This window comes from Peromyscus maniculatus, chromosome 10, assembly GCF_049852395.1.
Source record: "Peromyscus maniculatus bairdii isolate BWxNUB_F1_BW_parent chromosome 10, HU_Pman_BW_mat_3.1, whole genome shotgun sequence".
NCBI lineage: Eukaryota > Metazoa > Chordata > Mammalia > Rodentia > Cricetidae > Peromyscus > Peromyscus maniculatus.
In genome coordinates, this window is record NC_134861.1 from 92994906 (window position 1) to 93007022 (window position 12117).

Sequence of the window (12117 nt, forward strand, 5' to 3'; positions counted from 1 at the left end):
CCATGCTGGGACACATCCTCCAGTGTTCCCCACTGGAGCTGATGCACCATTGGAGCTGGTGCTCTTGTTCCACCATGTGGGTCCCCAAAACCAAGCTCAGGTGCTCAGGTCCTCAGGTCCTTCCCTGGCAGGAGGAGCCTGCCCTGCTGAGCCATCGACCCACCCCTTTTATCTTTTCTTGATTTTGAAATTTTATGTTTGTACCATTATTTGGCTCATTGTTAAAATAATATTTTCTTTACCCTACATAGACCTTTAGGTTTCATATATCCACCTTTCCCTCAAAAGAGTACTGCCCTAACTAACATACAGTAGGCCTTCAGTCTATGCTTCTAAGTGGTGGGTGAACACTAGGACGTACCTATCCCTTTTCTTTCTTTTTCACATCTTCTTTCCTTATGTTGGAAAACTAGTTGGGGCTAGAGAGATGGCTCAGCAGCTAAGAGTACCGTCTGCTCTGGAGGAAAACCTGGTTCTGTTCCCTGGACTCAAAGCAGCTCCCAATCATCCCTACTCCAACTCCAGGGGATCCATCTTAGTTAGGGTTTCTACTGTTGTGAAAAACACTATAACCAGAGCAACTGGAGGAGGAAAGAGTTCGCTTCATTTTACAACTACACATCACAGTCTACCAACAAAGGAAGAAGGACAGGAACCCAAGGCAGGAACCTGGAGGCAGGAACTGAAGCAGAGGCCATGGAGGAGTACTGTGGAATATTAAGTTGCATTCTTTTGTTTTGTTTTGTTTTCTGAGACAAGGTTTCTCTGTGTAGCTTTGATGCCTGTCCTGGATCTCACTCTGTAGACTACCTGGCCTCAAACTCAGAGACTTGCCTGCTTCTGCCTCCTGAGTACTGGGATTAAAGGCGTGTGCCACCGCCGCCCTGCAAATTGCATTCTTTTTTGTTGCATTTGTTTAACTCTGTGAAGCTATGTTATTTTGCCTGTCTAAAATACATGATTGGTCTAATTAATAAATAGCTGAATGGCCAATAGCAAGGCAAAAGAATATATAGGCAAAGAGAATATATAGGAGGAGAAATCTGGGAAGAGAAGATCAAAGGAGTAAGAAAAGGAGAGAGGGCACCAGAGGCCAGTCACCCAGCTACCCAGCAAACCACAGAGTAAGAAGTAAAGAAAGGAATCTAGAATAGAGAAAGGTAAAAGCCCAGAGGCAAAAGGTAGACATAATAATTTAAGAAAAGCTGGCTAGCAACAAGCCAAGCTAAGGCCGGGCATTCATAAGAAAGACTAAGTCTGTGTGTGATTATTTGGGAGCTGGGTGGCGGCCTCCCAAAGAGTAAAAACAGCTAACAACAGAGGGGTGCTGCTTACTGGCTTGCTCCTCATGGCTTGCTCAGCCTGCCTTCTTCCTTTATCTTTTTTAAATTTCCTTTTATTGAAAATATATTTTTTCTCACATAATATATTTTGGTTATGGTTTCCCCTTCCTCTACTTCTCCCAGTTTCTCCCCATCTCCCGCCAATGGGGATCTATCTCTCCTGTCTATCTCTCATTTAAAAAGAAATGCTTCTAAGAGATAAAAATAAAACATAACATAGCAAAATATAATTAAGATTAAAACATAAACAATCATATTAAACAAGACAAACACAAGGAAAAGAGCCCAAGAGAAAGCACAAGAATCAGAGACCCACTCATTCTCACATTCAGGAATCCCATAAAAACACTAAACTGGAAGCCATAATATATATGCATAGGACCTGGCACAGACCTGTGCAGGCCCTGTGCATGTAGCCTCAGTCTCTGTGAGTTCATATGAGCTTTGCTCATGTTGATTTAGAGGGCTTTGTTCTCCTGGTGTCCTCCATCCCATCTCTGGCTCTTACACTCTTCCTGCCTCCTCTTCCACGTGGTTCCCTGAACCCTGAGGGGAGGGATTTGATGGAGACATGCCCATTTAGGGCTGAGTGTTCCACACCCTCTAGGTAAGGTCTGTTTGCAAGTCTCTGCATTTGCTCCGACCTGCTGCAGGAGGAAGCTTCTCTGATGATGTCAGCCTGCTTTCTTAAACCACCCAGGACCATCTGCCGAGGAGTGGCACTGCCCCAGGGAGCAAGGTCTCTCACACCAATCAAGAAAAGTCATTATAGCCAGGCATGGTAACCCAAACCTACATAAAGCAGAAGCAGGTCAATTCCTGAGTTCGAGGCCAGCCTGGTCTAGAGTAAGTTCCAGGACAGCCAAGACTACACAGAAAAATCCTATCTCAAAAAAAAAAAAAAAAAGAAAGAAAGAAAGAAAGAAAGAAAGAAAGAAAGAAAGAAAGAAAGAAAGAAAGAAAGAAAGAAAGAAAGAAAGAAAGAAAGAAAAAGAAAGAAAAGAAAGAGGAAAAAGAAAAAGCCTTACAGACTTGCCTACATGCCAATCTTACGCAGGCATTTTTTCAGTTAAGATTCCCTCTTCCCAGATCTGTCTAGATTTGTGTTAAGTTGACAAAATCAGCCAGCACAGGATCCAACACCCTATTCTGAGCTCTGAGAGCACCAGACATACAGATACATAAATGCAGGCAAAACATCACAAACATAAAATAAGATAAATGAACCTAAAATAAAATTTCATAAATAATATGTTTAGTTTAGAAATGGCAACTATTAAAGTGTATAAACAAGCCAACTGCAATATACTCTAGCAAACAAACACTATGGGCTAAGAATTCCATTTGCTTCTTTAGTCAATGTCTGTCCCTCTTCCCTGTACCTCTGCATCAATTACTCTAACCACAACGTCAATACTTTCAAGACTCTGCTTTACTTGCATTCAGTTTTGTCACCTACCTACCGCAAGCCCTTCAGTGGCTTCCACGGTGTCAGCAGAGGGCACACAAAACCGCAGACCTTGACAGCCACCGACAACTGAGCATGACAATTCCTTATAACAGGAAGCCCTTATCATTATTTAACCTCCCAGGTAACCTCTGCTTAGCTAAGGACAATAACCCATGTGAATGTAGCACTTTAGTGTAAAAAATACAAATAATTATAATATTAAAGACCACCCGTTGCTTACGAAAAATCTGTACTTCTGCTTTTTAAGCATAAAGTCAGATATATCTTTGTTCTTCTTGGCATAAAATAAAGTGATACAACTGAATTTTACCCAGTAAAGTGCTTACTGTCTGGTGTGCTCTGTAAAAGCCTCCCTCATGTGCCTTTCCTGTGTCTTCTCTTTCAGCGCAGTGGAAGACTGAAGCTTTACTCAGCCAATTGTAAGTTCTAGCCTATGCCATCTTCTAGTCCATTAAATAGCAGCATGTGAAAATAGATGGTTATATCCGTTTTTAAAGTGCATCCCATTAAACCCAAGAGCCATCGTCCTCCACCCCTTCTCTGACAAAGGTTTCACTAGTTGCCTAGACTGGCCTTGAATGCAGGATCCTCGTGCCTCAATCTTCCAGGAGCATCAGGGTAACTGTGTTGGTATCGTAACATATTGTTGATAATTAACTGATTATTCATTGTATTCTTTGAAACACAGACTATATATAGCAGTGAAAATTTTGTATTTTGTCTTTTATAAACTTGTATCTAAATTCCATAGCATCTAATTTATTTATTTATTTAATTTTTGTTTGTTTGTTTGTTTGTTTTTGTTTTTTGAGACAGGGTTTCTCTGTGTAGTTTTGCGCCTTTCCTGGAACTCACTCTGTAGACCAGGCTGGCCTCGAACTCAGAGAGATGCGCCTGCCTCTGCCTCCCGAGTGCTGGGATTAAAGGCGTGCGCCACCACCGCCCAGCTGCATCTAAAATTTTTTACTGTACCCAGGCAAAGAGAGCGACACCTTTAATCCCGGCACTCGGGAGTCAAAAGTAGGGAATCTTTGTGAGTTCAAGGCCAGCGTGGTTTCATACATAGCTAGTTTCAGGACAGCCATACAGTGAGACTGTTTCAAGTACAGACAGACACAGAGAGAAAGAGAGACAAAGACAAAAAGAGAGAGAGAGAGACCATTACATTTATACTCTTGAAATTCTTCTATAATACTTCTTTGTTTTTTATATGAGTCTTAATTGTAGCCCTGGCTAACTTGGCCTTGATGTTGTGGCAATCCTCCTGCCTCAGCCTCCCAGGTACTAGAATGCAATTTGGTGTTGTTTTTTACATTTAGTTTTTTATTTGTGTGATGTACACCTACGTGTAGATAGCACTGCACTAGTGTGGAGGGCAGAGGACAAACTGCAGAAGCCAGTTCTCTTCTTCTCCCATGGGGGTCCTGAAGAACAAACCCAGGCTACCAGGCGTGCATCAAGGACGTCTGCCTGTTGGACCACACCTTGGCCCTACGGATGCAAGATTCATTTACTTATTTAAAGACAAGGTTTCTCTATGGAGCCTCTCTGGCTGGCCTTAAACTCACTCGGTAGACCAGGCTGGCCTCACACTCACAGAGCTCCACCTGCTCTGCCTCTAGAACGCAGGGGTTAAAGACATGTACCACCACACCAGACACAATTTGTAATAGCATATATACTCTCTGTATTTCTTTTTATGTCTTTTGATAAGCTTAAGCTGAAATAATTTCAAAACAGTTTGTTACAATCAAAACAAGTTTTACTGTAAGCTTAAAGAAATACCATAAAGAAATACTCTTCAATAGAGACCAAAATAATCTGGAATCAAAACACATTACTACAGTAAATTACTTAATCATAAAGGAAGAGTGTACAAGAGGGAGAAAGAGGCCGGGCAGTGGTGGTGCACGCCTTTAATCCCAGCACTCGGGAGGCAGAGGCAGGCGGATCTCTATGAGTTCGAGGCCAGCCTGGGCTACCAAGTGAGTTCCAGGAAAGGCGCAAAGCTACACAGAGAAACCCTGTCTTGAAAAACAAAAAACAAAAAACAGAAAAAAAAAAAAACAAGAGGGAGAAAGAATAATAAAACAACAAAATGCCAGGCAGTGGTGGTGCACGTCTTTAATCCCAGCACTCAGGAGGCAGAGGTGGGCGGATCTCTGTGAGTTTGGGGCCAGTCTGGTCTACAAAGTGAGTTCCAGGACAGCTAGAGATGCACAGGGAAACCCTACCTCGAAAAACCATAGAAAGAGAAAACACATTACCTGCATGTACTAACCTTAAATGTGAAATTCTCCTATTAAGACACACCAACTAACTGGATGAAAAAACAAGGCCCAAGCACATGCTGTTGTAAGAAACTGACCTCACTTCTAACACAAAAGAACACAAAGAAGCAGAATAGGAGTATTCCAAGCAAACAATCCAAAAGAGGTAGGAGTGGCTATATTTATATGAAGTAAAACAGATTTCAATTCACAAACAGTAAGGAGCAATAAAGAAGACTATGGTGGTATTTTATTTGTACTGAAATGTGATTTTCATTGTATGTTAATAAATAAAGTTGCCCGGGGGTCAGAGCTATTAGAGCCATAGCAAGATCGTGGTGGTGGTAGTGGTGGTGGTGGTGGTGGTGGTGGTGGTGGTCGTGGTGGTGGTCGTGGTGGTGGTGGCGGCAGCGGCGGCAGCAGCAGCAGCAGCGCACGCCTTTAATCCCAGCACTTGGTAGAAGAGCTAGGTAGATCTCTGTGTTTAGGGATACAGCCAGCATTGGAGACATACGCCTTTAAAACCTGGAGGGCGGTACTTACAGTCAGTGACGAGGCAGTCATGTGTTGGAGTTTACAACCAATGAGAAGGCAGAACAGAAAGACTATTTAAAGACAGACACACAGGAAGTAGCTCTTTTTCGGGGAAGCTAGGAGCACTGCAGGAGGTAAGATTTTAGCTCTGCGCTCTGACCTCTCGGCTTTCTCTTTTACATTGGTTCTGTGTTTCTTATTTAATAAGACGGTTGGTTACATCTACAGAAGACCACTGTCTGACAACCAAACTGTCAGGAGGATAAAGAGGCAATCAGGAAAAAGGAACAATTGTAGCTATACACAAATACAGTGTCAGAGCAGGAAGGGGCAGACTCCACACAGTTCCAGTAAGACCCTAACACCCTAGTCAGCAATGTCATCCAGACAGAAAACCAAGAGAAACATCACTTAAGCTGCAGCCTAGACCAAATGGACCTAAAAAAAAACCAACAGAACATTCCACCCAATCCTTATAAATTACACTTTTTTCTCATTACCATGTGCAACATTTTCCAAGACACATCATATAGTCATGGAAAAAAGCTCAACAAAATTTGAATCCTGAAATCACACCTCATGTTTTTTCCAATCTCAATGCAGCAAGACTAGAAATCGGTACAATAATAAAACTTTGAAAATCATATAAATACATGAAAAGCAAGCTCTTTATTTTCTTTTTTGAGATGGTCTTATACTTAGCCCAGGCTGGCCTTGAAGTCTCCATCCTTCTGCCTCAGCCTCTCAAGTACAGGGATTACAGGTGTGTACCACCATATCATCCTAGTTATTCTGAAATAACCAATAGATTATGGAAACCAAGAGGAAATGTTTTAAATTTCTTGAAAAAATGAAAATGGAAATACAGCACATCAAAAACCGGAAAGATATCAAAACACAACGTATGTTACATTTTAAGAAACTAGAAATGGAACAAACCAGACCATAGGTTAGGAGAAAATAATAACAAAGATCCCAGCAAAAGTAGACATGCAAAAATAAAAATGCACGAGAAACTAAAGCTACAACAGTATAGTTATTCTAGAAAATACATGATAAATGCTTAGCCAGAGATAAAAATGGAGACCCTGGGTGTGGTAGCACATGCCTTTAATCTCAGCACTCAGAGGCAGAAAGCAGGCAAATTCAAGCCAGCCTGGTCTATATATCAAGCTGCAAGACAGCCAGGGTTACATAATGGAGGGACCCTGTCTTAACAGAAAAAAAAAAAAAAAAAAAAAAAAGCACTTCTGGGCACAGTGCCTCATACCTGCAATTCCAATATTTGGAAAGAGTTCCAGGCAAGCCTGAGCTACAGAATGAGACTTGAAAGGAAAGTCCGGAAGGCAAGTGAGTGAGATGGCTCAGTGGATGAGGGGCTTACCCCACGCCTGAGGGCCTGAGTTCAGTTCCTAGGACAGTATGGCGGAAGGAGGGCAGTAACTCCTGATTTACTCACATATACAAGAGCGATGTCTGGGGAGGTACCCTCACTAAGCTTTGGGATGCATGTCCCAGCACTTGAGAGGCCAAGGCAAGAAGACTGCTAACTCCAGATTAACCTGGCTATTAGAGTAAGCATGAGGCCAGCTGGGTTACTCAATAAGATCCCATCTCAGAAAGAAAACAAAGATAGCAGTGAAAAGGAGAGATTCCAACTGCCATCACAGGAATACAATCATCACTAGGGATGACCATCAACAACTATACAATGACTGTTCAGAAAAACACAGAATCAACCTGAAGAAACGAGTAACAAGCAAGGAGACTACATCAGTTTCCCAAATCCTTTCTTCAGTCCTCTCAAAGATAAAGACAGGGCCAGATAGCTTCCCTGCTGAATTCAACTAAAACATTTATAGCACATACCAAATTTGTTTAAATTAGTACAAAAAAAAATCAAAGAATTCTTCCAAAGATATTCTATGTGGTCAGTACTATTGCAACACCAAAAGTAAATAAGAATACAACCAGCCGGGCGGTGGTGGCGCACACATTTAATCCCAGCACTCGGGAGGCAGAGCCAGGCGGATCTCTGTGAGTTCGAGGCCAGCCTGGGCTACCAAGTGAGTTCCAGGAAAGGCACAAAGCTACACAGAGAAACCCTGTCTCGAAAAAACCAAAAAAAAAAAAAAAAAAAAAATAAGAATACAACCACAAAAGAAAGCGATGGGCAGGCATCTTTGACAAATCCAGATGCAAAAATCCTCAACAGACTACTAGCCAACTGATCAAGGGGAATGGGTTATTGACACGGGGTGTGCCTAAGCTAGGTCCCCAGTGCCATGAAACAGTAACTACCACATCAACAACACAGCACCTTAAAGGTGTTACCTACAGCATTCAGGGAGAGAAGAGGACTGCCCTGAGCTGGAGGCTAATCTGGGCTACACAGAGCTCCAGGACAGCCTGGACTACAAAGTAAGACAGAAACAGCAACGATCAATAAATGTAAGCAACCAACCATGTGATCATCTCAACAGATAAAAAAGAAAAAGAAAGATTTTTATGAAACTTTGTAACCCTTTGGGATAGGGCTTTCAAGGACCAGAAGGAACATACTTAAACACAAAATACAACAGCTAGTTTTCTGATGAGGAAGAACCAAGAACTTTCTCTCTAAACATCTCAAACAAGGGGGAAAAGCTCCTTTTACTCGTTACTCAATGAAGTGCTGCAAGTGCCGTACAGAGTAGTGCGGGAAGAGAAGAAACACTGTGCACAGCGGAGGGGAAGTCAGATTGTCACTGTCAGTAGATGACATGCTCTTACACATGCAAACCAGATGGCTCTGCCAGAAAACCTGGAAACCTGGCTAACACTAAGGAACAAATTCAACAGTTTCTGGACAGGCCTGCCACAGATAAAACCCACCAGTACTGCCTCAGGCCAAGAGCAGCAAGCTCTCTAAAACAGCATCAGGAAAGCGACCACATTTACAACAGTCACCAAAACAAACACAAACCCCACAATACTGACGCATATATTTAACCAGAAAAGTGAAAGTTCTACAATAAAAACTATATAACACTGGTTAAATGAAGCAGGAGCATACAGCTCAGTGATAAAACCTGGGCTCAGAATGTATGATACTTTAGTTCAATTCCCAGCACCAAAATAATTTTTAAAATTATATATATATATATATTATATATATGTAGGTACCTAATGCAAATTAATATAGTACAATAGATAGAAATGTATATGTGTGTATATATATTATATAAATATTTATTTATATAAATTTATATAAATTTATTTATATAAATATTTATTTATATAAATATAAATAAATAAGTATAAAATATATATATATATTTTATGTACACATGGGGGGGGGGTCCAGACACACACACACACACTTTTTTTTTTTTTAAAGACATGATTCCAAGCTGGTGTCAAACTGAGGCTTGGCTTGACCTCCAACTTCTGGGTCACCAGCCTCCACTGAGATTGCAGGTGTGTGTGATCATGTCCACTTTTATTCACTGCTGGGAACCGAACCCAGGGCTTCATGTATGCTAGGCAAGCACCTGCACCAAATGAGCTGCATCCCAAGTCCTGAAGAAACAACACACACTGGCCATATGTCCAGTCATCTTGCTAAATTTAATCCTTAATTCTAACAGCTCAACTGTGGTGTGGTCTTTACATTTTATATGTGCATATTAATGTAAATGAGTGAACTGTGATAAGTTTGCACATTCACTTTAATCTCTTATTTCTTTTTCTTGCTGGGCATTAACTCAGATCTGCAGAATTGTGTATAGCCCAAGGTCATGGGCAGAGCAAATACCACTACACAATTACATGACCTCTAATAAGGAGCTGGAGAAGGGTCACATGCCCCTTCTCCCTGCTCCTGCCTGTGAGGTGGATTGGCTCCCGGTCAGATCAGAGGACAAGTTCAGCTGTCTACTCTGTTCTGTAATTGTGAGTGTATTTCCTCAATTTATCTCTCTCACAGTTATGAGAGAGGCCCTGAGTTCAAGCACAGCCGAGGCTATAGAGACTGAAGGCAAAACAAAACAAGAATAGCCTTCTCTGTATAAATCTTGGTCATGAACACACACACACACACACACACACACACACACACACACACACACACACACACACACACCAGTCTACTTGTAATCATTAAAATTCTATACACAGCTTTTCATGCTTCCATCTAATGTTCTTACTGAACTCCTTGAAGTTAAAACCCTTATTTAAGTTTTAGCTCCAGAGCTTACCATTATGCCTGAAACAATTTGCTGACTCCATTCTATTGCAAAAAACTATTATTGCATGTGGATGCCTACTTTAATAAGCTGTATGAGATACCATATTTACATATCATATAAAGCAAACATTCAATTTTGTTTAATTTATGAATAGCTGTAAATCAAGGAAAAAGTCAGGGACAAAAGATAATGTATTTCCAGAATCATAGGGTGGCATCTCACAGGGAAAAAAAAAACAAAAAACGTTTTCCACCCAAGTGGCTTTTAAAATATACCTGCTTTGTATGCTTTTCTACATTGGTATGACACCAGTCTGTCTTAGAGAAGTAAGTTAGATACTTGCCACCTTAGAATGAAAACAAAACATGAAAAGCTTTCAAATACTTTGAATAAACTGTAGTTAAGCTTCAAATATACTGATAATATGCTTAGCAACATCTAATATCCTTTTCTAGTACTGAATATTATCTAGCAAAAACTCACATCTCCATAAAGAAATGGCTACTTTAGCATTTTATAACTACAAACTTACTACATATGTTTATTACTACCCAAGAGTCATTTTTGCTAAATACTAGCTGAAGAATAACTAACCACACCATATACTTTATTTTAAAAAAAGTATATTCATAAGGGCCATAAAAATCACCAATGATTACTCTGTTACCAAGTGTTTTTTTTGTTTTGTTTTGGTTTTTGGTTTTTGGTTTTTCAAGACAAGGTTTCTCTGTGTAGCTTTGAAGCCTGTCCTGGAACTCACTTTGTAGACCAGGCTGGCTTCGAACTCACAGAGATCCACCTGCCTCTGCCTCCTCAGTGCTGGGATTAAAGGCGTGCACCACCACATGGCACCAAGCGTTTAAGATAAAATCTTTACTAGCAAAAACTCCTTGTTTGTGGTTGAGGATATAGCTCAGAGAGAGGGGGAAGAGTGGGGGAATGGGGGGGCCTTGATCACCACACCTGGGAGGCAGAAGCAGGAGACATTGAGTCCTAGGCCAGCCACCTAGGGTTACAGAGTAGACCAAGTCTTAAACAATAAGCAAGAAAAGAAAGTAAACAATTTGATTACTGAATTAATCCTGTATTCACTGAGTTCCTATATCTACTTGGAAATATATGAAAACTAAAGTATTTGACGTTTCTTGTGAAACAATAAAGGCAGCAATCACAATATCTGGCATCTGTGACTGATTTCATTTTTTACCTTGTTTGGTGACTTCAGAGGTGAGATGGCTATCTTATTTGGTGTCTGTGTTGTAGAATTTAAAGTTGATCCAATAACGCCACTTTCCGATATTGTTATGGTCTTTGATGGAGTTCCAGGGGTAGACTGTGAAAGAACCCTACCTGCAAATGAGAGGCAGCCCATCAGTTGATGGATTTAGTAACAGTTATAAACACTTACATGATGACGACCTATATATACAAGGGCTTTAGTTTCACATATACCAATATATGACTTTAGAGACATTAGTGAGACCCTAATGAACTACAGTGAACCCAAGGATTGCCTAAGAATACGCTCCAAAACACAGTTAAGCCATATCCATCAGAGAGCGAGCTTGAGACAACTCAGGGCTTCTGCCCTGAGTCTGCTTCTGAACTACACCTGTCCTATGGCTGTCTTCCTATCTGAACTTCACCTGTCCCATGGCTGTCTTCCTATCTGAACTTCACCTGTCCTATGGCTGTCTTCCTATCTGAACTTCACCTGTCCTATGGCTGTCTTCCTATCTGAACTACACCTGTCCTATGGCTGTCTTCCTATCTGAACTTCACCTGTCCCATGGCTGTCTTCCTATCTGAACTTCACCTGTCCCATGGCTGTCTTCCTATCTGAACTACACCTGTCCCATGGCTGTCTTCCTATCTGAACTTCACCTGTCCCATGGCTGTCTTCCTATCTGAACTTCACCTGTCCCATGGCTGTCTTCCTATCTGAACTACACCTGTCCCATGGCTGTCTTCCTATCTGAACTACACCTGTCCTATGGCTGTCTTCCTATCTGAATTTAAACCGTGCAGGGCAAAATTAAGATCCACAGTTCTGCTGGCACGCAGCTTAGTTGGCAGAGTGCTTGCCAAGCATGCAGGAAGCCATGGATCTCTCCCTAGAACCTCATAAACCAGGAAAGATGGGACACTACTGGGAAGGCAGAGACCTGAGGATCAAGGTCATTCTCAGCTACATAGAAATAAACTAGCCAGGAATACATCAGACTCAAAAAACAAAAACAAAACTCATACAGACACTTAAAAAAAAATAC

General features: G+C 41.2%; 1 protein-coding gene across 15 annotated transcripts in view; it reads right to left on the reverse strand.

Moving 5' to 3' along the window:
- The window catches only part of Lin54 (lin-54 DREAM MuvB core complex component), a 105502-nt gene that overhangs the window by 50237 nt on the left and 43148 nt on the right, over nt 1-12117 (reverse strand). For all 15 annotated transcript variants that reach the window (XM_076546771.1, XM_076546774.1, XM_076546773.1 and 12 more), the window contains exon 4: nt 11055-11197. In XM_076546771.1, coding sequence (XP_076402886.1) covers nt 11055-11197 — 143 coding nt within the window. The remainder of the gene's footprint in view (nt 1-11054; nt 11198-12117) is intronic.